Here is a 19,198-nt window from a genome sequence, read left to right as displayed (position 1 = left end):
CCTAAAACTCATGCCTGGAGATTATCTTGTCCTGTTTTTCTGAGTTCATCAGTTGAAGAAAAAGCACTATGTCTTTGGCAAAGTGTTCTTTCTATACCAAAAATACTTCAGGTAAATAAGCAAATCATCTGCAAAGTTAAAAGCACAGAGAGAGAGAGGAAAATAAAAAGAAAACACCAATAAAAAACAGCGATGCTGGCAAAGGACTATTTGCTTTCAAATAAATATGTTGGAGAGACATAGGAAAAAGGTTTCAGAATACTGTAGAATACAGAAAGAAAAATCCAACATAAAATTCTCCCCCAGTTCGCAGTCTCTCTCTCTGAGCTATTATTTTTATTGTCTTAATGGATCTTGTCAGCTCTAGAATGATATTTTAGAACTTTTATATACAGAAGCAAAGGCCTTGAGTGCAAGGAAACCAAGATTTTATGTTCCCACCCCAAGACCCTGGCAACAGCCTCATCTGACATTCCAGCAAAGACAGAAGAGCCAATTCTACAGCCTGCAAGTCACAAGAGAACTCAATTACCCCACAGACCGGAGGCTACATGTCTGTCACGCAAAATGTGCCATAAGGCAGTACCCATATAAATCATGATACGGTGACATTCTTCTATTAGCTGTAGTGGCTAATAAGGTCAGTAGTTAAGCATACACTGATCCCAGTACCTGCTTAACTACTGATCTTCCTGCAAGAGAAAGAGAAAAATAAAAAATACACTAAGTCATTGCAGATTTGGTTACTCACTGAAAACCTACATCACTTGCTCAGATGCAGATTCAGCTGTACCTAGCCCTGAATTTGGCTACTGATCACTGATCCCAGAATTAAATGTACTGGAGGAAAACATCTCCGGCTTGACCTACTCTAGGAGAAGTCTTGTATATTTTACAAAGCATCAAAACATTATTCACAAAACATGTAATATCCAATGAGAACAATCCATGATCTCTGGGCTACTCATCTACAAAACTGTAAGCTTACAGTTGGGATAGACAGGATGATCTGTTGTCAGTTAAGTAATAAACACATCAAGCCTCCCTTGAACCCTCAGACATAGTTGGATTACATCATTTAGATATTACTGATAAAATGATCAAATATGCTTGCACAAATATGAGTCTTAAAAACATATAAGGGGCATGGTTCATAACTATTACTAATACTAGCTATTATCTCCAAATTACAATTTCCTGGTATTTATGTAACTGTTGATCTAATGAAGCCTTAGGATGAAAAGCAGATCTTCAGAAGCTTTGCTTCTCATTGTCATTTTAACCAACATCTCACTCTGCACTGTAGGTAACAGAACTGTATTTACCACCTGTGTAACAGCTAACTTTCCTGCAGGACACAAATGTGAGCATCTTGTAGAAAAAGCCTTATCACTAAGTACCAAAGCTGTGTCACTCTGAGGTTATACTAAGGAAGATTAATGTTACTGTAAAACTAAGCAAGCATTCAGTTTCCCCGGTTATGCCTTTCCAAAACAATTCAGAACCTTAATGCCTCTTACACAACAAGTTGATGCCATCAGCATCCCCAGTTCACCACACACAAATAAGGTTTGCAGGTTTAACTGTATCAAATCTTGCTTCCTGAACTTGAGGATTCCCATTGGTTCAAACTCACTTCTTACACAACATGAGGACGCAGCATCAAACTTCAATTGCTCTTAGGAGTATATGAATTGGAAGCAACTCCACGTGTGATGCATTAACAGATCTGCGTTAATGAGAATTACCTGGAACTGAAACTGCCCTTCAAATGACTTAGTGTTATTTTTGTCCTAGGCCTTAAATGGCAATTTTTCCCATTCTTTCTTTGTCAGGCCTGCACCATCTAATACCTGCAATAATGTAATGTATGCAAACAGCACCATAGCTCCCAGGGTACTCATAAAGGATAGAAGCGTTGCGTACCCTGCGCTAGGCACACTACGCAAACAGCGTAGCAAGCTCACGCAGGACCCAATTCCGCATGCGCACTACGCTCCTCCTCCCTCCATCCCCTGGGGCTCACTGCGGGCGCTGCGCAGTGACGTCACGCTGTAATGGCGGCGCCCACGGTGTGCACACGCGGCGTGGAGCGACGTTAACGGCAACCGAGAGCGAGCTTTGGTCGTGCCCTGACCCCGTGATTGTGGTGAGCTCTGGGCCTGGGGGGCACCTCGTTCAAGGCCAGGCCGGATGAGGCTCTGACCAACCTGATCTAGCTGTGGGTGTCCCTGTTTCCATTGCAGGGGAGTTGGACAAGATGACCTTTAAAGGGCTGTTCTGACTCTAAGGATTCTGTGATTTTATCCTTCCCCTCTGCTCTGTCCTGGTGAGGCCGCATCTGGAGCACCGTGCCCAGTTCTGGACTCCCCAGCTCAAAAGTAAACAGGGATCTCTTAGAGACAGACCAGCAGAAGGCCACAAAGACGATGCTCAAGAACATGATTTAGCCGAGGGTTGTTAGTTAAGGTAGTGTGATTAGGTTGTGGTTGGACTCAATGATCTTAAGGTCTTTTCCAACCTGAGTGATTCCGTGATTCTGTGATGAGAAGCTTGGAGCTGAGAGACCTGGGGCTGTTCAGCCTGGACAAGAGAAGATTAAGAGGGGACCTCACTGTTTATAAATATCTAAAGTGAAGGAGTCAAACAGATGGGGCCATATCTAGTAGAGGATGAAAAGGGAGGTGTTAAGTACTAATGGTGCTGAAACAAGAGCATGTTTTAGGGTTTTGTTTGTTTGTTTGTTTTTTAAGGTATGTTCAAGGCTTTTCACAGTCATAAGTGTTTTTTAAGAAAGGAAAATAATTATGCTTTTGGAATTCACTTCTTTTTAGCATTCTCAATGTAATCCTCATTCTTTTGATCTGATGCCCTGTTTTGTTTTTATTCTCTCACAGTGTTTTCGTAGGTAAAAATGAAGTTCAGAAAACGAAGATTTACATCTTCTGCTAAACTGAGGCAAAAGGGTATCGAAGTAGTGGGAAAATGGAAAGCTGTGGAAATTGACCCCAATCTACTTGCTGATGAGCAGTTTAAAGATGTCGTGTGCCTGGAGGAGCTTACGGAGTACAAGCTTGTAAGTTCAGACAAAGTGGGGAAAGGAAACAAGCAGAAGAGAAAGTCTGAGGATCTTTCAGAAGAAGAAAGCGAGGAGGAAGAAGAAGCTGTCACCCCTCCCAAAAAGAAAAAGAAGTGCAAAGATTTAAGAACCAGAGCAGATAAAAGCGATGATACCAATGCAACAGAAGTTGACGTGCAAGTTGGTGAGGAAAAAAGATGCAAAGAAATAGTCAAAGGGGCAAATCATAAGGTCAGTGCACATATAATTGAGAGCACGTCAAGCACAAAAAATGCTGCAAAGAAAAAAAAGAAGAAAGAGAAGGCAGTTAAAAATAAGACTTCTCAAGTTCAGGATGCTTTTCCACCAGTAACTACTTCAAAAAAGGTAAAAAATTGGACAACAGAAGTTTTGTCTACCTCAACTGATCACCAAGCTGATGTGTCTGCATGGAGAGACCTGTTTGTGCCTCAGCCAGTGCTGAAGGCCTTGAGTTCCCTGGGTTTTAGTGCTCCAACTCCTATTCAGGCATTAACTTTGCCTTCTGCCATCCGGGATAACATGGATGTTCTTGGTGCTGCAGAAACAGGTATGAATCTGTTAACCTGGTAGTACGTGCAGTGAGGTTTCTATTTCCCCTCTTCAAATGCAGCTTGTTAACGATTTCTATATGCAAGTTAAAGGCTTCTAGATTTTTCTTGTCCAATGAATTAGTAGTGGTTCATTGTAAGGATGGAATTATTCTGTGCTCATCGGTTACAAGGTTTTAATACTATACTTGGTAGACCGTGCAAAGCTTTGAAATCCTGATGAGTTTTTATGCTTTTGACAGAAGTCTCTTTTTTGCTATTTCTCATATTAGCTCTTATTTTAAGAACTGCAAAGTGACACACAACAAAGGGCAGAATGAAGTCAGGGCCATATTTTAACAGCCCAGTTTTAATGATGTCTCTGTGTCAAGGCAAAGCAAAGAACCAGGCTTCTCTGGGTATGATTTAGTACTGGTTTGAAGCAGCAAATAGGAAAGACCCTGTGCAGAGTATTATGCATTGTGAATATGGCCTGTGATACCATAACATTACTGTAGCAAAATAAGCTCACCAGGTGCCCTGTTTGAAGTATTACATTGCTCTACCAACTGTAGAGGTACAATCTCATGTCCAGGTTGGGACCACCTGGTACTTTTTTTCTTTGAGCACTGTTAGCTTTGTTTGCCATTTGTTATAGTTTCTGTTTTACCTAACAGTACTGTGAAGTCTGAGCTGCTCACACCTTAATTTTGTCTACTTTTACATTGCAACCTGGTTTTCCCCATAAGTAAAAATGGGAAGCACAAACACAAGGTGTGTTGGTTTAAAGGTTTCTTTCACTTTCTTCTCATCTACTCTAGTTCCCTCATCTCTCTGCTTGTCTTGTGAAGCCATTTTCTGCTCATAAGCATAGAGGCATAGTTACTAATTTAATGTGATATGCAGTCATTTGCATTTTTATTTTAATTAGAAGCCATGCTGGTCTTATTAGATTTTAATAAGATTGGAAAGATCCACAGGGAGTGTCTTTGAAAATGAAACTGAAAAATTAAATGGTGCTTTTGTGCTGCAAAAAGGTGCCATTTAGGTAGTGCACGAAAACAAATCCCTCTCATACCTAGCTGCAGAATAGAAATCACAGTTAATGGTTAGCTGTGCTCTCACTGTCCTAATATTGCATAACCCTGAGCTAGTTTGCTCATTTATTTTTCTCTTTTATGAGAGAAAGTCTGGTTCCCTCCTAAGAGCCCAATGGGTCATCAGCATTCCTGCAGAAACTTGAGAGATGTGAGCAATTGTCAAAGAGTTGCAGGTGGGAGAAACTGAAACACTCCTTTCTCACATCCTGCAGCTTCCCTCAGCATTGGGCCTGAGGAAGGACACTGATGGATGAAACAACTATTCTTCACTTTTTGTTAGCACCATAGGAGACCGTAGCAAGACGCTGATATGGCAGTGAATCCCTATGGGGACCAGACACAGAAAACATCAAGGTTTCTTACTTTTTGCAGTGAAGCTAACTAGTTCTGTTCATTACCATCTATTTATAGTTAAGAACTACTGAAGATTTTGAGTTAAGAAACCAAATTTTATCTGTAAAATCTCAGAATCTACAATCATGAAAAAGGATGTCCGTTAGTTTATGCTCTCAGATCTGAAGACACCAAGGTAGACTGTTCTGGCTTTGCAGATGTGATCTGCGTATCGTGAAGATAGCGTGTTCTGTGTGGTGATTATTTAATTTGTGAGTGAATCTAGAATTTGCAGAATGGTTCTGATTATCGCTGCCATAATCTATTTAGGTGCAGAGCTGACATTAGCACCACATTGACTGCTTTGCATTTGATTCAGGATCACTAATATCAGGGTAGTGGTACTGACAAGTGCTTTTCTCTCAGTAGACAAAATATTGTGCTGCTGTCTTTGGCAGGCAACTGTGGGTTTGTAATATGGACTAATACTGCCCAAGGAATTGACATTTCCAGAGGACTGCTCTCCAGCAGCAGCACACTGCCAGGAATAGTGTAATAGTGTCTTGTGCTCTGCATGCTTCTTTTATGACTAATAAACTGACATTTATGAGAAGCTTAACTGAGGTTACTGTATTATCAAGATTCTCCTAACATCTCTGTTAGTGGTAGATAGTTCAGGAGGGAATACATATCAGGGATGTGACTCACAGTTTGGTGCATCGAACCCTGGAAATTATAGTAGGGATCACCTTTCTTTTTGCTGACAACCTTCTCTCTAGACTGGCTTATCTATTTTAAATCAAATTTGTGTGTTTTGACTATAAAAATGTGAGCTGCTGATAGATCAAGAAGTTATAGGCTGGAGTATGTCAAAATACAGTCTCAGAAAGTGACACACACTACTGCAAATTAAAGATGGAAGCAAATCCATCAGATACTTTCCCGTTTGTCCTTGGCCTCATTTTTTATTTCTTTACTTGGAGGGCATAGATCTGAACTGTCAATTAGGGCATTGTATTTTCCTTACAGGCACACAGTTCTTTAAAAAAAAAACAAACCTTGACTGAAAATGCAGCTTTTTAAAACTACGTTCATAATAAATGAATCTGCCTGGCCTGCTAGAGATAGGAAAAATACCTGTTCCTTCAGAAATACGTTATTGCGGACCTGAAAGAGATGTATCAAGAGAACAGGAATTGCAACTCTTGCAAGTTTCAGGTTTTCTAGAGATCAGGAGTTTGTGCCCGTTACAACTGTATGTTTTAAAAAACAGAGTGTGATTGGTTGTTGCTTGTTTCATCTTTTCAAGTAACCTTCATGTTCTGTCAGTCTGCTTTACTCTGTTTGTTTGTTTCTTAGGAAGTGGCAAAACGCTTGCATTTGCAATTCCTATGATTCACTCTGTACTGGAATGGCAAAAATCAAATAGCTCAGTGAGCATAAATGACACTGTTTCTAAAAAGCCTTATCAGCATCACGATGAAAAGAGATGGGAAAATGATGATGAAGCAGAAAAAGGAAAACATCAGCAGGTTGAAGACAGTGGAGATGAAGATGATGCATCTTTTGCAACAGAATCTGTGAAGGTGGAGGAAAACACTGAATATGATTCTAGCAACAAAGAACATGCTGTTGGACTCCATAAAAAGAGACCTCTTCTAGGACTGGTCCTTACTCCTACAAGAGAATTAGCTGTGCAAGTGAAGCACCACATTGATGCAGTTGCAAAGTTTACAGGTATGTAGACCTCATGGGCTTCACTCCAGATAACACCAAGTTTGGGTCTTGGTACTGGTGTCGAGTCAGAATATGCAACATACTGTAATGCTATAATGTGAAAGAAAGTACAGCAATAATAGTGAGGTAGCCCAATCCTAAACTGCAGTAAATGAAAGCAAGCACCAATAAAACAGCCACAGACACAGAATCAAAGGCAAAAATCTGCTTACCTTTGGAAGACCTTCAGTATATAGGGATCTTCAGCAAGATACCCTTACCTCCACTACCAACCCTTAAATGAGGTCTGGGAAGGGATGGATCCTGGCTCCACCCCTTCAGGTTACTCAGCTCTACTGCATGCACCTGAACTGCCCTGGGTTGGCCCTGCCTTCCTACCAGGTGCTCTATCACTGATTGAAGCCATGTCTTAGCATTTCCACTGTACATACTTTCTTCCACATTGTAAAGTTGGGATGGTGTTTGAAGGGTTAAAGTTCCTAGTTTCTGGTATTTGAGAGGTGCATTAAGATACAGCTGCATCCAATGCAGGTGCATGTGGAAGTAAACAGTGTGGGACATTCTGCATTAATTTTTTTTTTTTTTTTTGGTACAAATAGTTACTGACTTGTGCTTTAGAAACAGAATCAGTAGTAGATGCCCAGCCACAGCTGTATATGTGTTTATGTATATAATAACAACAATAAAGCCATAAATTTTAAGGTAGATGGTAGATTATTTGATTTACCTCCAACAGTAGTTAGGCACATTGCTGGGTAACATGTCTGATGAAATCAAATTCATCCTGCTTTCTCTTCCAAATCAAAGGTTAGCATATCTGTTAAGTGAATGAGTGAAGATGTGGAAGTACTAAAGATAGTGAGAATTGGGAATTAACTCCCTTGTTCTCCAACAGCAGCAACTGTTTATTGAAGAGGGTATGTAGTGCAGTGAACTGTTTAAGCACATCTTCCTTTGGTGTCTATGCAACCTGCTGTGCTCATCAGTCTGCAGCTGATTGCAAGGCTAATTTTAACTCGTAGCCTGAAACAATCAATTTATGTCAGTACAATTCTGATAAAGTGGTGCTGTTTGTATATACAAATCTACTGCCCAAGTGATTATATATTTGCTATAGCCTGCAAGAAAACAGTTTTGATGTGTGCCTGCTTTGTCTATAATAAACTCGGAACAAATCCTCACCTAAAAGCATAGAATTACAGAAAAAGAAGTAGAGAAAAGAGATGTGAGGTAGCACAGATACTGGAAGAACCTTGCACAGTAGCACTGAGTTCACCACATGGGCCAGTGTATCCTTTGAAGAATCAAAGGGAAATAAGCTATGTGTGTGGTATGCGCTTCCCAGAGCTGAACTCATTCTGTACCTGAAAATTGCTTAAACCTAACTTGAGGTTTCTGTGCTACCAGTCCAGAGAATCATTAACTGGGGACTGATATTTATGCTAAGACTAGTCCATAACAAATGAGCAGTTATTAGCAAAATGGATATTCTTCAGTCCATTTCTTAGAGGAACCTGCTGGTTATTCTTAATAGTAACGTGCTTATAGAATCATGGAATCGCAAGGTTGGAAAGGACCTACAAGATCATGTAGTCCAACTATCCTCCCATTACTGTATGCAATGGAAGAAGGAATGCTGGCTTTGGTTTTGGTATTTTGGGGCATCTTGCTATAATGAGAATTACTTAGTTAAGTTGACAGCATTGCCATCAAGTTTTCGGTGGTGTACAGAACTTGACCAGTTTCTTGGCTAAGATGCTTAATGCTAATTGTGATACAGATTTTTGTGAGTTGGATATATGCAAACATACTGATAAATCAGACAAAGACTATTATCTTTATCTCCTAGGTATTAAAACTGCTATTCTAGTTGGAGGCATGGCAGCGCAGAAGCAAGAACGTGTACTGAATCGCAAGCCAGAAATTGTGATAGCAACCCCAGGCCGTCTGTGGGAGCTAATTAAAGAAAGACACCCACATCTCTCAAATCTTCGTCAGCTCAGGTAAAGTTGCCTTTAATACTAACTGCTAAATGCTGAACTGGGTGTCACTTGCATAGTGTGATTAACTGATGAAGCGATTTAAGCTTTGTAAGATAACTTATTTCTTTGCCAGAGTAATTTAGTGCAGCGCACAGTGCTTATGTTAAGAGAGGGAAATGTTAAAGTTTTTTGTTACTGACTCACTTATTCTTTTTGATATAACAGGTTTCTAAAGGAAATATGAAAGCTACTGAAGCTGTGCTAGCACATCTAGTTTTCCTTTGGGTTTTACTTGCAGAATTTTCCCTATGTGTTTGGCAGCAAAGGTTCTTTTGAAGTATATCAGATATGTATTTATCTACGCAACTCTATTTATACTCTGTGTTCTATTTGACAGGTGCCTTGTGATTGATGAGGCAGACAGAATGGTTGAAAGAGGTCATTTCTTGGAGCTTTCTCAGTTGTTAGAAGTCTTAAATGATTCACAATATAATCCTAAACGACAGACTTTCGTTTTTTCTGCCACTCTGACATTAGTCCATCAGACTCCCATAAGAATTTTACAGAAGAAGAATGCTAAAAAGATGGACAAGAAGACCAAACTAGAAATGTTGATGGAAAAAGTAGGAATAAAGGGCAAACCCAAAGTGGTAGACTTAACAAGGAAAGAAGCTACTGTTGAGACTCTGATGGAGACCAGAATCCATTGTGACACAAATGAGAAGGACTATTACCTATATTACTTTCTTCTCCAGTATCCAGGAAGAACTATGGTCTTTGCAAACAGCATAGACTGTATAAAACGCCTCTGTTCTCTCCTCACAATCTTAAATTGTGATCCTCTTCCTTTGCATGCCAACATGCACCAGAAGCAAAGGCTAAAAAACTTAGAACGGTTTGCTGAGCGAGAGAGGTAAGTTGCTTTTATGTCCTACTAGAAAAGAAATCATGTAAAGGGCAAGGGGGAATAGGCAAGAACAGCTCTGTTAGAAGAGGGGTGGTTTTGGGGAGTCACCTTGAAATCTAAATTACTCTTCAACCTGTCAGATCATTATTGCTGAAGGATCTGTTACTTGTCCCATTGTCAGTCATGTGGTTTTGTAACTATGCTGCATACCTCCTCCTGCCCTCAGCCTTGGCTCTGCAGCACCTTCTGTTGTAAGTTGGTTCATCTCACTAAGCATCAAAAAATAAATCACTTCTTGTCAGCTTAGGCTTCAGATTTGCTTAGGCAAATTAGTTTGTTGAGGGTCAAGGTAACCTAGAGCAATGTGATGAAAGAAGGCAGTCAGATTTACCCTGGTTTTCCTGTCTTGGCATTTTAAGAATCTTTGGTTCCTTCTGGCTTTGGATTAGCTTTTGTGAGTCAGGTTGATGGTCTCAGTGCTTCAGTAAACCAGCTGTCTGATTATGTTGGAATTTGTACCTTAGTAGCAGACGTGGGCATGAGAAATAGAGATTGTATTGTCATGACTGATCTGCAGTATCCCTTTGCAGAATGTAATATCAGTAGCCTTGGCAGAGGCAGACCAGGCATTTTCAGAGTATGCTGATTTTCATGGCAAGGGGAAATCTGTGAAACTATCTATAACAGCTGCCTGCAGAATGTATGCCACAGAATTTTCTATTTATTTCTGCTTTGATCCTTGTAGCCATAGGGTATGCAGTCAGATGTTATAAAATCTTAACAAATTCCTGCTGTCTACAGCTAACTTTTCAGCTGCTAGGAGATGTACTTATTGTTCTTAAACAGGTTGTTCCATACCCTAGGCAGACTTCAGTCTGTGCAACAGACTATGTAAAAGAATGGCTTTGAGAGAAGCCCTTCGTTCCTAAGGGTGAGGGAAAATACTAATTATCAGATCAGAATTAGCCACCTTAAATTTCTACCTTTTATTTACTTAGAGATTTGAGTGCAGCTTGGTACTTCAGCCCCCAAACGTGTTAATTAAATCTTAATAATAATGTGATTTCTTTAACTAGTGGAACACTAGTTTTTCTGTCCTGCCAAGGTACCAACCATATCATTAATGGTACGGTCATATTAGACTAATTATACTTTAAACTCAGCCTGGGCAGAGCACTGAAAAATGTACTGAAGGAGAGCTTTTACCCCCCTACCAAGAGGTTGGATTTATTTGTTGAATAGTGATTTGTGCTAGCTGCTATGAATTGGGAGAGAATAAAAGCATAGGAAAACGGGATCCAACAAAGTAGGGAATTCCATAATTGGAAACAGAACGAACCCGCTGAAGGTAACATTTGCATTATTTTTGCTATTTCAAGACTGCCTGTGAGGTAATATTGGATATCATTTTCTGTACTGGCAAATGAATAGTGTAGTCCCAGCAGATGAGATAGTACAAATTTGTTTCTTAAACTGCTGTGGTAGAATTGTGGGTCATGTATTTTATGTTTCTTAGCAGATGGTTTACTCTTCAATTTTATGTTCATTAAATGTTATCACTTCTTCAGCTGTGTCCTCCTGACAACAGATGTTGCAGCTCGTGGCCTTGATATTCCTAATGTGCAGCATGTCATCCACTACCAGGTTAGATACCTTTGACGTTTTTACTTTTACTATTTTGGTTTTGAAGCAAGCTTTTCTGACTGTTTTTGATAGCAGCCCCAAAACTGTAAAGCTGCAATTCTTAGTCCTGTCTTAAGAGTACAGGGGCTTCATCATCTTTAATTGAACTATCTTGTAATACTTTGTACTGTTGCTACAGCGACTGTCAGTGATATGTAGTACTTTATGAATGTGTGATTATATATAAGAAATGACATAACATACAAGATTCTCCTTGCTTTTTGCTCAACTTTAAGATCAAAAACTGTCACATGACACATTTCATTTGCAAATGAAATGACAGAGGGCTAGAAGGCTCATAAGGGGTTATGCCAGGAAGAATACTAGACCAGGAAACAGAAATTGTCTCTAGTCAACATCTTTCATGCTTCAGCTGTGTTGCATGCAATGTGTCAGGGATATATAAAAGCAATTTATCGTAAGACCTGATGCTATCTGACAACCTCTTGATCAAAATATGACAAACTGCTGCTAGCCTCCCATGACCAGCTTCATGACTGATTTGTCTGAATATTTGCAGGTCCCTCGTACTTCTGAATTGTATGTACACAGAAGTGGTAGAACAGCTCGAGCTGCCAACGAAGGCCTTACCCTGTTGTTGATTGGCCCTGATGACTTGATCAACTTTAGGAAAATTTATAAAACCTTGGCAAAGAGTGAAGAGCTGCCACTTTTCCCAGTTGAAACAAAGTATATGACTGCAATCAAGGTAAAGAAATAAAAGAAGTCTTTGCATCCTAAGTAACTGCTTGCTTATCAACATTACTGTGTTGCCAATCACATTCTTTACAACTTTCATATGACATTTACTCTTCAGGACCTGGATTTGAAGATGAAGTTAATCACACTTTTTTTTTTTTTAAACCAATATTTGTGGTTTCTCCTCAATAACTGGCCCAGGAAAATTGTCCAGATGTAAATATCACTTATGTTTTTTCTTACTTGTTACATAGAGCTTCTTATTACTAGATCCCCAAAAACAGTACAGGGAAGGGGTATATATTTTTTTTTGCTGAAAAGTCAGGATGGCTCTATTCAGATATTTAAAGTCTTTGTATTGGGAACAGACTAAAGCATGACCCTTAATGGTCTTTGTCAGTCTCTTCTTTTAAGTATTGAGTTGTCTGCTTTTCTAAAACCTGTCCTACACTATGAGGCCTCATCTGCCACTGAAACTTATCAGAAAAAGGTATCATTAAAATTACCATGTCCAGTTTCACCATGGACATCGGAAGAAGGTATTTTCTTCAATCACAGATATCTGGTATCATTTTGGCAAGTGATGACATCTGTATTATGTAAGGTATCTGCTAGAACAGCAGTAAGGAACTGCAATACTGACACCTCAGGTGCATTGTAATGCACGCTCTGAAACATTGATTCTGCTAGAGTGATTAAAATAACTTGATTAAAATATCTGAAATGCACTTTCGTTGCAGGAGCGGGTGAATCTGGCACGGCAGATCGAGAAGGCAGAATTTTTCAATGGTCGTGCAAAGCAACATGACTCTTGGCTCCAGCAGGCTGCAGAGGCTCTTGAAGTTGATATTGATGAAGACCTTTTTATGGGCAAGTAGAAAACCTTGTAACTGATTATACCCATTACACCTGTAGCACTAGTGTGCAGGAGTGCCACTATGGCACAGAAGCAGTTAAACTTTGCAGGACAGAAGGGAGAAGCAAAAGTGTTACTACTTAGTATGCAGTATTGCTGGTGTTTTCAGAATGACTGTATAGTAGGTAGTGCTGCAATCAGTGGGGAAAATGTGACAATTGTGGAAAGTCACAGCCAAGTCTACACAGCTCAGGAAAAGAACCGTTTAACTTCTAGTAACTGTCTTAAAACAGTCTAACAATGTGGTGTGTCCTGTTTGAGTCCTCTGTGTCAAAGAAGCTATATATTCACTTCTACTTATTGCTCCCTCCACCTGTAGTCTGGCAGCAGGTCAGGAGCCTGGCAGTGCAACAGCTCTATCTAAACTTTCTAGGAGTACTTGCATAATTAGCACTCTGTTTTGACACACTCTGAGTATTCTGTACTTTGAGGTGAGTTGCAAAACAGTGCATCTAATCCAAGTTACTTGTGGCTCTTGAGTGAAGCACTCTGTAATTGCCACCCAGAATCTTGCCAGTTATTTAGTCTCTATTTCCTGCATAGCTTGTTGGAGACAAATTTAAGTCTCAGTCATTCCTCCCATACATAAAATTTCCCCCCTACCACTGCAAAAGGCTGATGAAACAGGCCAGTGTAAGTTCTTCTTGTGTTATAACACTCTGTTTTTCTTCCCAAAGGGAAAAAAACTAGTGAGCAAGAAGAAAGCCAGAAGCAAAAGATGCTGAAAGGAATGAAAAAACAACTGAAATTCATGCTGTCCCAGCCACTGTTTAAAGTCCTAATGAAAACGAAGTACCCAACACAGATGGGGAAACTACTCCTGCCTCAGACTTCAGCTGGCAATACAGAAACTGCTCTGAGTATCATATCAAAAAAACAAGCCAAGAGGAAGAAATCAGTAAAACCAAATTAGACTGAGCAAGTTCACTAGTTGCAATATAATCAAGAACTATCCCTAACAAGGCTGACAAGATATTTTGCTAGAAGACACACAGTATCGGGACGGTGCTTTTGTCTTGGTAGTGCAGGCACACAGCAAAACATTTATCTAAAAGGCACTGTTAACATGGAGTTACTCCTGAATCTTGTCTTTGATTTTATTTTCTTAGGCTTTTTTTCCTTACTCTCTATTTTATTATAACTTGATTAGCTTTGGAATAGTTCTGTTCATTGCTTCTCTTTATAAGACATGTAAAAGTTACTGGGTAAAACTCACTGTGAACAAAAAGATTTGAATTTTAATTTTCTTTTAAAGGATGTCAGAACAGTCTGGGCTGCTGACAGCACAGATTTGGCTTGTACTGCAGTTCATTGAGAAAGGCAGCAAATATAGGTAGCATTACCGACAAGCCTATAGTTCCAGTAATGGGAGTATTTCCCAGTTTTCTTTCTCTGCTGATCTAATTTCTCAATTCTGTTACACACTAATTACTTTAGTCCTTTGTTAATGTGTTTCAGAACATGGGGGGGAAAAAAGTCAAGGTGGCACTGGTCCAGAACTGATCTTAGGAGACTTACAATCCAAGCAAACTTCTCAGGAATGATTATTGCTATGAAACATTTTATTAATTGGTATCTGGAGTTGAGTCTGTGTTTGAAAGCATATTTGAATCATAACCTTTCTTTTAATGGAAATGATGTAAAACATCACTTTTGAAGAGTGCATTCTGATAACTGTACTTGTAAATCACTTTGCCTGATCAGGAAAATAATTTCTAAGAGTATTTTTTAAGCTATGTCAGAAAAAAAAGTATTTTGAATTTTTGTTAAATTGTACCTGCTATAAAACTCAAAGGCTGTATCTTTCTTTCAATTACTTGAGATTTCTAAGTCTTTCTTAGCTCATGCCTGTCACATTTAGCAGACAAGCTGAGAGAATTCAGGATAAAACCACCCAAAAGACAAGACACAACAGAAACATCTGTACTGGTGGGAGCACAGAGAATCTCCACCTGCCAGCACTAGACTGAGAAAAGCGTTTGTGTCTCAGGTATGGAACCTCTGTCACTGCCCTGCTAGGAAGCGCACCCGCACCACTCGACTCAACTAATCAAAGCAAAATCTGTGCATGGAATTGTGTCCCCTCCCACCACTTGCTGATTCTGGAAAAACAAGGTCTTTGCTCCTTTATAAATAATTGAACACTCCCCTGCTCCTCTATCTCTCAGAGGACTTTTCTCTCACTTGCTTCCTTGCATTCTGGAAGAAGAGCAGTGACAATTTTTATGATAAGCATCCAGAGCTTATCAATTCTATATGAAGCTTTTCTTGCTTCACTGTTCATCTGATGTCCTTTGGGGTGGAAGGGGGAGTTTTTGGTGGAGAGAGAAAGGAAGAAATTGTGAGATTCTTTATTTTCACCCACATGAAAAGATGAAACAGCTTTGGAATCATTGTGACATCTGAAAAACTACACAGTTAAGAGAACGTTCCTTGCATGGAAAGCTGGAAAAAGGAATTGAGCAAAGCCAAGCACACCTTGTCTCTCCTCTGTCCCACCCTTGTACCATTAAAATCACATTCTCATGCTATGGAAAGAAAACTTGGTTGTCTTTTGCATCCATGAAGGCCTGAAGACCAGGTGGGCCTTTTCTGTACCTTGTGATATATTTTTTGCTTACAATTCGTTAGACAAAATTAAATCAGAATCCTGACACCAGAGCTTCCTTGTATGAAAATCTGTGTGAGATAGGACAGCTTGGGCAATTTATAATTCCATGTGATAGCAACAAGAATTGACCTGGAAGGTAGGGAGAATATAATTTCCTCTCAGAGATCATTGCTGTGGAGTTTTTCAGCTCTTCTTTACTTGTGCTTAACAGCCTAGTTATCACACTCCCACCCCTCTGTCTGGCCCTCAACCCACTGTCTTGCTGAGTCTTCCTAAGATGAAGCATGACACTTCTGCACTCCTCCTCACCTTCTTCCTGCTTGCCTATGCCATGTTCTGCTGTTGGTTCTCTCCCACACTTTACTGAAGCATTCAGCATGAGTTCTCTGTTCTTAATCTACTGATGCTGCACCCCTACAGCAACCCAAGCCATGCTTGGACCCTAAAATATCTGTATTAAAAAGGATACTGGTCTAACACCCAGCAAGCTCTCTTTTGATTGCCCTCTCTCCCTTATGAGTCTCTTACCAGAATACCCTGAATCTTCTACCTATAGGAAGAACCCTATCATGTCTTAACAAATGTAAACATACATTACATAAACATTAAAGTAGTGCTGCTTAACTGTTCTCCTCCAATGTAGAATTGGTTGCTGCAGGAGGAGAAGGTGGCAGAGAAATAGTTTTCTCCAGCTCTAATTACTTGCCAATGTTTTACAAATTAGACTTGAATAATTTTACATCAAGTGCCTATGAGGAATTTAATTTCAGTACTTAATAAAATCTGTAGTAGAGAAATACCTCTGTAATGCTCTACTGACATAACAGTTGTGCTAAGGCCTCAAACAAGTAATGTTGTGTTTTGTGGCAGCTTATGTCTACTAAAATACCCATTAATTGATAGACTAATTAGGTTTGTTTAGGCTGTAAGAGCAATCTCCAAGTAGATTAATTAAGGCACAAATGCAGTGTAGTGTTGAAGGTGGCCAAGCTGATACAGAGCCACCAGTACTACATAACAGAAAACTGAAACCCTAGTAGATTCTGAGGCTTTTATTCCCTTTTATGTTGTGAATACGGAAGGTCAGTCAACTTCATACACAGAAGAAGGAAGCATCCCTGTGGTTTGACATCTGCCAACAAGAGTGTTTGGACAGGATCTCATCCATTAGACAGTTAAGTTTCCCAAACTTTGTAGCGTTCCTCTCTCTTCCCCTGTGTGTAAATTAAACAGCATAGCAGAAACTGGAGAGCTGCCTTACCACATGCTAGAGCCCTGGCACGCATCTCTCGCATGGCATGTAGGAAATAATTTGCACCTCTCTGAGAACAGGACATACACCACATGATCACCATGCTCACCACAGGGAGAGGGCATGTGTGGAGGAAACAGTAATTAAGCAGATGATGCTTAGCAAGTGCCTGCCCTTGCTCAGCTCTCCTAAATCAGCTTGCAAATCCACATCCATAAGGAGGCAAGAAGGAAGCAAAGCACACTCCCAATGGTTTCCAGCTTGTGCTCTAATGCCAGGAGAAAAAGCTGGTAAGAAACAGTAGTATTTTAACACTCAAGAAAGCATGATATGCACTGTGCTAACAAGGTCAGTTTGGCATACCTAATTCTAGGCTGTCTAGTAAATGACTTGATGAAGGAAGGAGCTCAGATGACCATAAAGTCGAGGGGTTAGCAAAGGACTGGTAATCCAGCAAGCACTGCTGAAGTGATATCCAGTCATTTCACAGAAAAACGTGATGTTGTAGGACTGGAGCAGAAAAAGGGGACAGTGGAGAAAAGGCCCTTGTGCTGCAGGAAATGGTGCTGGTTTTGTAACCCCCTGTAGCTGCTTCCCCTTCTGATACTAAGGCAATTGTTTGACATTTTTCTTGTCCACGTGAGATTACCTGTTCCAGATTACTTACGTGAAATGTATTTAAGGGCACCAGTGTTTCATCGAGTCAGTCAAAAGTTCCTCATGGGGCCAGTCTTGCAGAATGGATAAGAAAAATGAAAACCAATAATCTACTACTCCCAAGGCAAATTCATTGGCTTCTGAAAGCAAGGGAATAGGGCTGTTACATTTGTTTGTCTTGGAGTTCAACAGCTCCTGTTGTTAAGCTGGAAGAAATGGAGGCCTGTTTCCAGAGCAACCAACTTGATGGCATAAACTGCCAAATTCCTGTAGGGAATGGCTACAGTCTCAGAACATTAATCCAAATCCTAGGCTCAAAAATGAGAGAGAGCACTACAAAGTACACCTGGCTTAATTAGAGGTATGATGTCCTTTTATTACTGGTGTAATCATAAGAGTCTAATTAGTACTGTGGATACTCATATACGAGTGAAATTTATTCTCTTTTCCTCATGGGAATACCTTCCACAGTATAAGCGATTTTAGTACTGACGGGAATCGATTAGATTTCTGCACCTGTATTGGCAATGACAGCGCTGTGAGGGGCAAGGTGTGAGGAGGCTGCAGCTGCTGATCCATTTTCCACCCATTTTGTGCTTGTTTACTGCAGTGTTGTTTCTAAGCCAGCTCAAGTGAAGTCACTTCCATCCTCACAGCTCTCAGATGACCTCGCAGCATGATTTTCTTGGCAAGTTTAAAAATCTGTGAGAATTACATTTGCTGAAGCATTTCATAGGTTTTTTGTTCTGTTTTTTAATTTGTTTTCCCAGGTTCTTAAAGTTTCCTAAATTCCAGATGGGAATAAAGCTTATTCCCATGTATTCCCAGTCACATTTATGATGCGTAATGTGCCCCTTCTTAAACATTTTCAAAAGTCCATTTCCTAGCAGATCATTCCATCATATGTGTATGTACTCATACACACAACATAACCTAGCTTTTAGCTAACAGAAACTAGGGTGTTCTCACTTCTCACTCAAAGTACATGCTTCCCTAATAAGAAAAACAAAGAAAAAAGCTAACTGGAAAATGTCATAGTGTTTCAATATTCACTTCCAGCTAAATCTTGAAGGAAAAAAAGCACCATCTTCAAGCCTTTGAAACAAAAGATGCCTGATACCAACTTTCCTTCTTCCCAATTTCCCACATGAAGGCAAGAAAAATGACACAGATTCATTGACCAAAAAAAAGATTAAGAAGGAATCAAGACCTGAAATTGGAGTGTAAAAAGCTCTAGCTTGATGAAACTTCATTTTTTTGTCTTGTTTAAAATACGATCAATGAGAGAACCAGATAATGTTGAGTAATGTTTATCAGGACCTGTTTAATTAGAAAATAGCACCATCACTATCCCTGTGCTTCTCTGTACACAAGAGCCTGATTGTCACAAGAAGCTATGGCAGCTCTGTTTGCCATTAAGATGATGTTTGCATTTTTCATCTTCCTGTAATGCCTTATTTTACAAGGAAAACAACAACAAAAAGATCCTGAGACAACAGACTCTTGGAGGGCATTAATCTGACAGAGAGGTTTGTGTAGCGTTTGGCAGTGGCAACTATCCTTGTTGCTGCATTTTAACTAAACCATTCCTCACATGCAGGGGCTGGGACCAGAATTCAGTTTGCAATGAATTCCATCTGCCACAATGGGGTGAAACTGCAAGAACAATCAACTGTGCAACATTGGTTCCCTGC

The 19,198-nt window shown here is 39.9% G+C and overlaps 1 protein-coding gene across 1 annotated transcript; it reads left to right on the top strand.

Annotated features, from left to right (window-relative positions):
• The first annotated feature begins 2,006 nt into the window (after nt 1-2,006).
• DDX24 (DEAD-box helicase 24) lies at nt 2,007-15,645 on the top strand. Its single transcript, XM_015865398.2, has 9 exons — nt 2,007-2,149; nt 2,898-3,647; nt 6,420-6,797; nt 8,647-8,800; nt 9,177-9,692; nt 11,255-11,330; nt 11,890-12,078; nt 12,809-12,938; nt 13,662-15,645. The coding sequence occupies exons 2-9, from the start codon at nt 2,915-2,917 to the stop codon at nt 13,895-13,897; spliced, it is 2,412 nt and encodes an 803-aa protein (XP_015720884.1). The 5' UTR covers nt 2,007-2,149; nt 2,898-2,914; the 3' UTR covers nt 13,898-15,645.
• The last annotated feature ends 3,553 nt before the right edge of the window (nt 15,646-19,198 follow it).

This window comes from Coturnix japonica, chromosome 5 (assembly GCF_001577835.2).
Source record: "Coturnix japonica isolate 7356 chromosome 5, Coturnix japonica 2.1, whole genome shotgun sequence".
Classification (NCBI taxonomy): Eukaryota; Metazoa; Chordata; class Aves; order Galliformes; family Phasianidae; genus Coturnix; species Coturnix japonica.
The sequence above is the reverse complement of the archived record's forward strand: the minus strand, read 5'-3'. Positions and strand labels throughout refer to the sequence as shown.

Bases quoted from the DNA above. Each gene is read 5' to 3' on its own strand.
- DDX24 (XM_015865398.2), top strand. From the start codon at position 2,915: ATGAAGTTCAGAAAACGAAGATTTACATCTTCTGCTAAACTGAGGCAA. The intron at 3,648-6,419 runs GTATGAATCTGT...TTTGTTTCTTAG, and splicing joins TCTTGGTGCTGCAGAAACAG to GAAGTGGCAAAACGCTTGCA. The intron at 8,801-9,176 runs GTAAAGTTGCCT...TCTATTTGACAG, and splicing joins TCAAATCTTCGTCAGCTCAG to GTGCCTTGTGATTGATGAGG.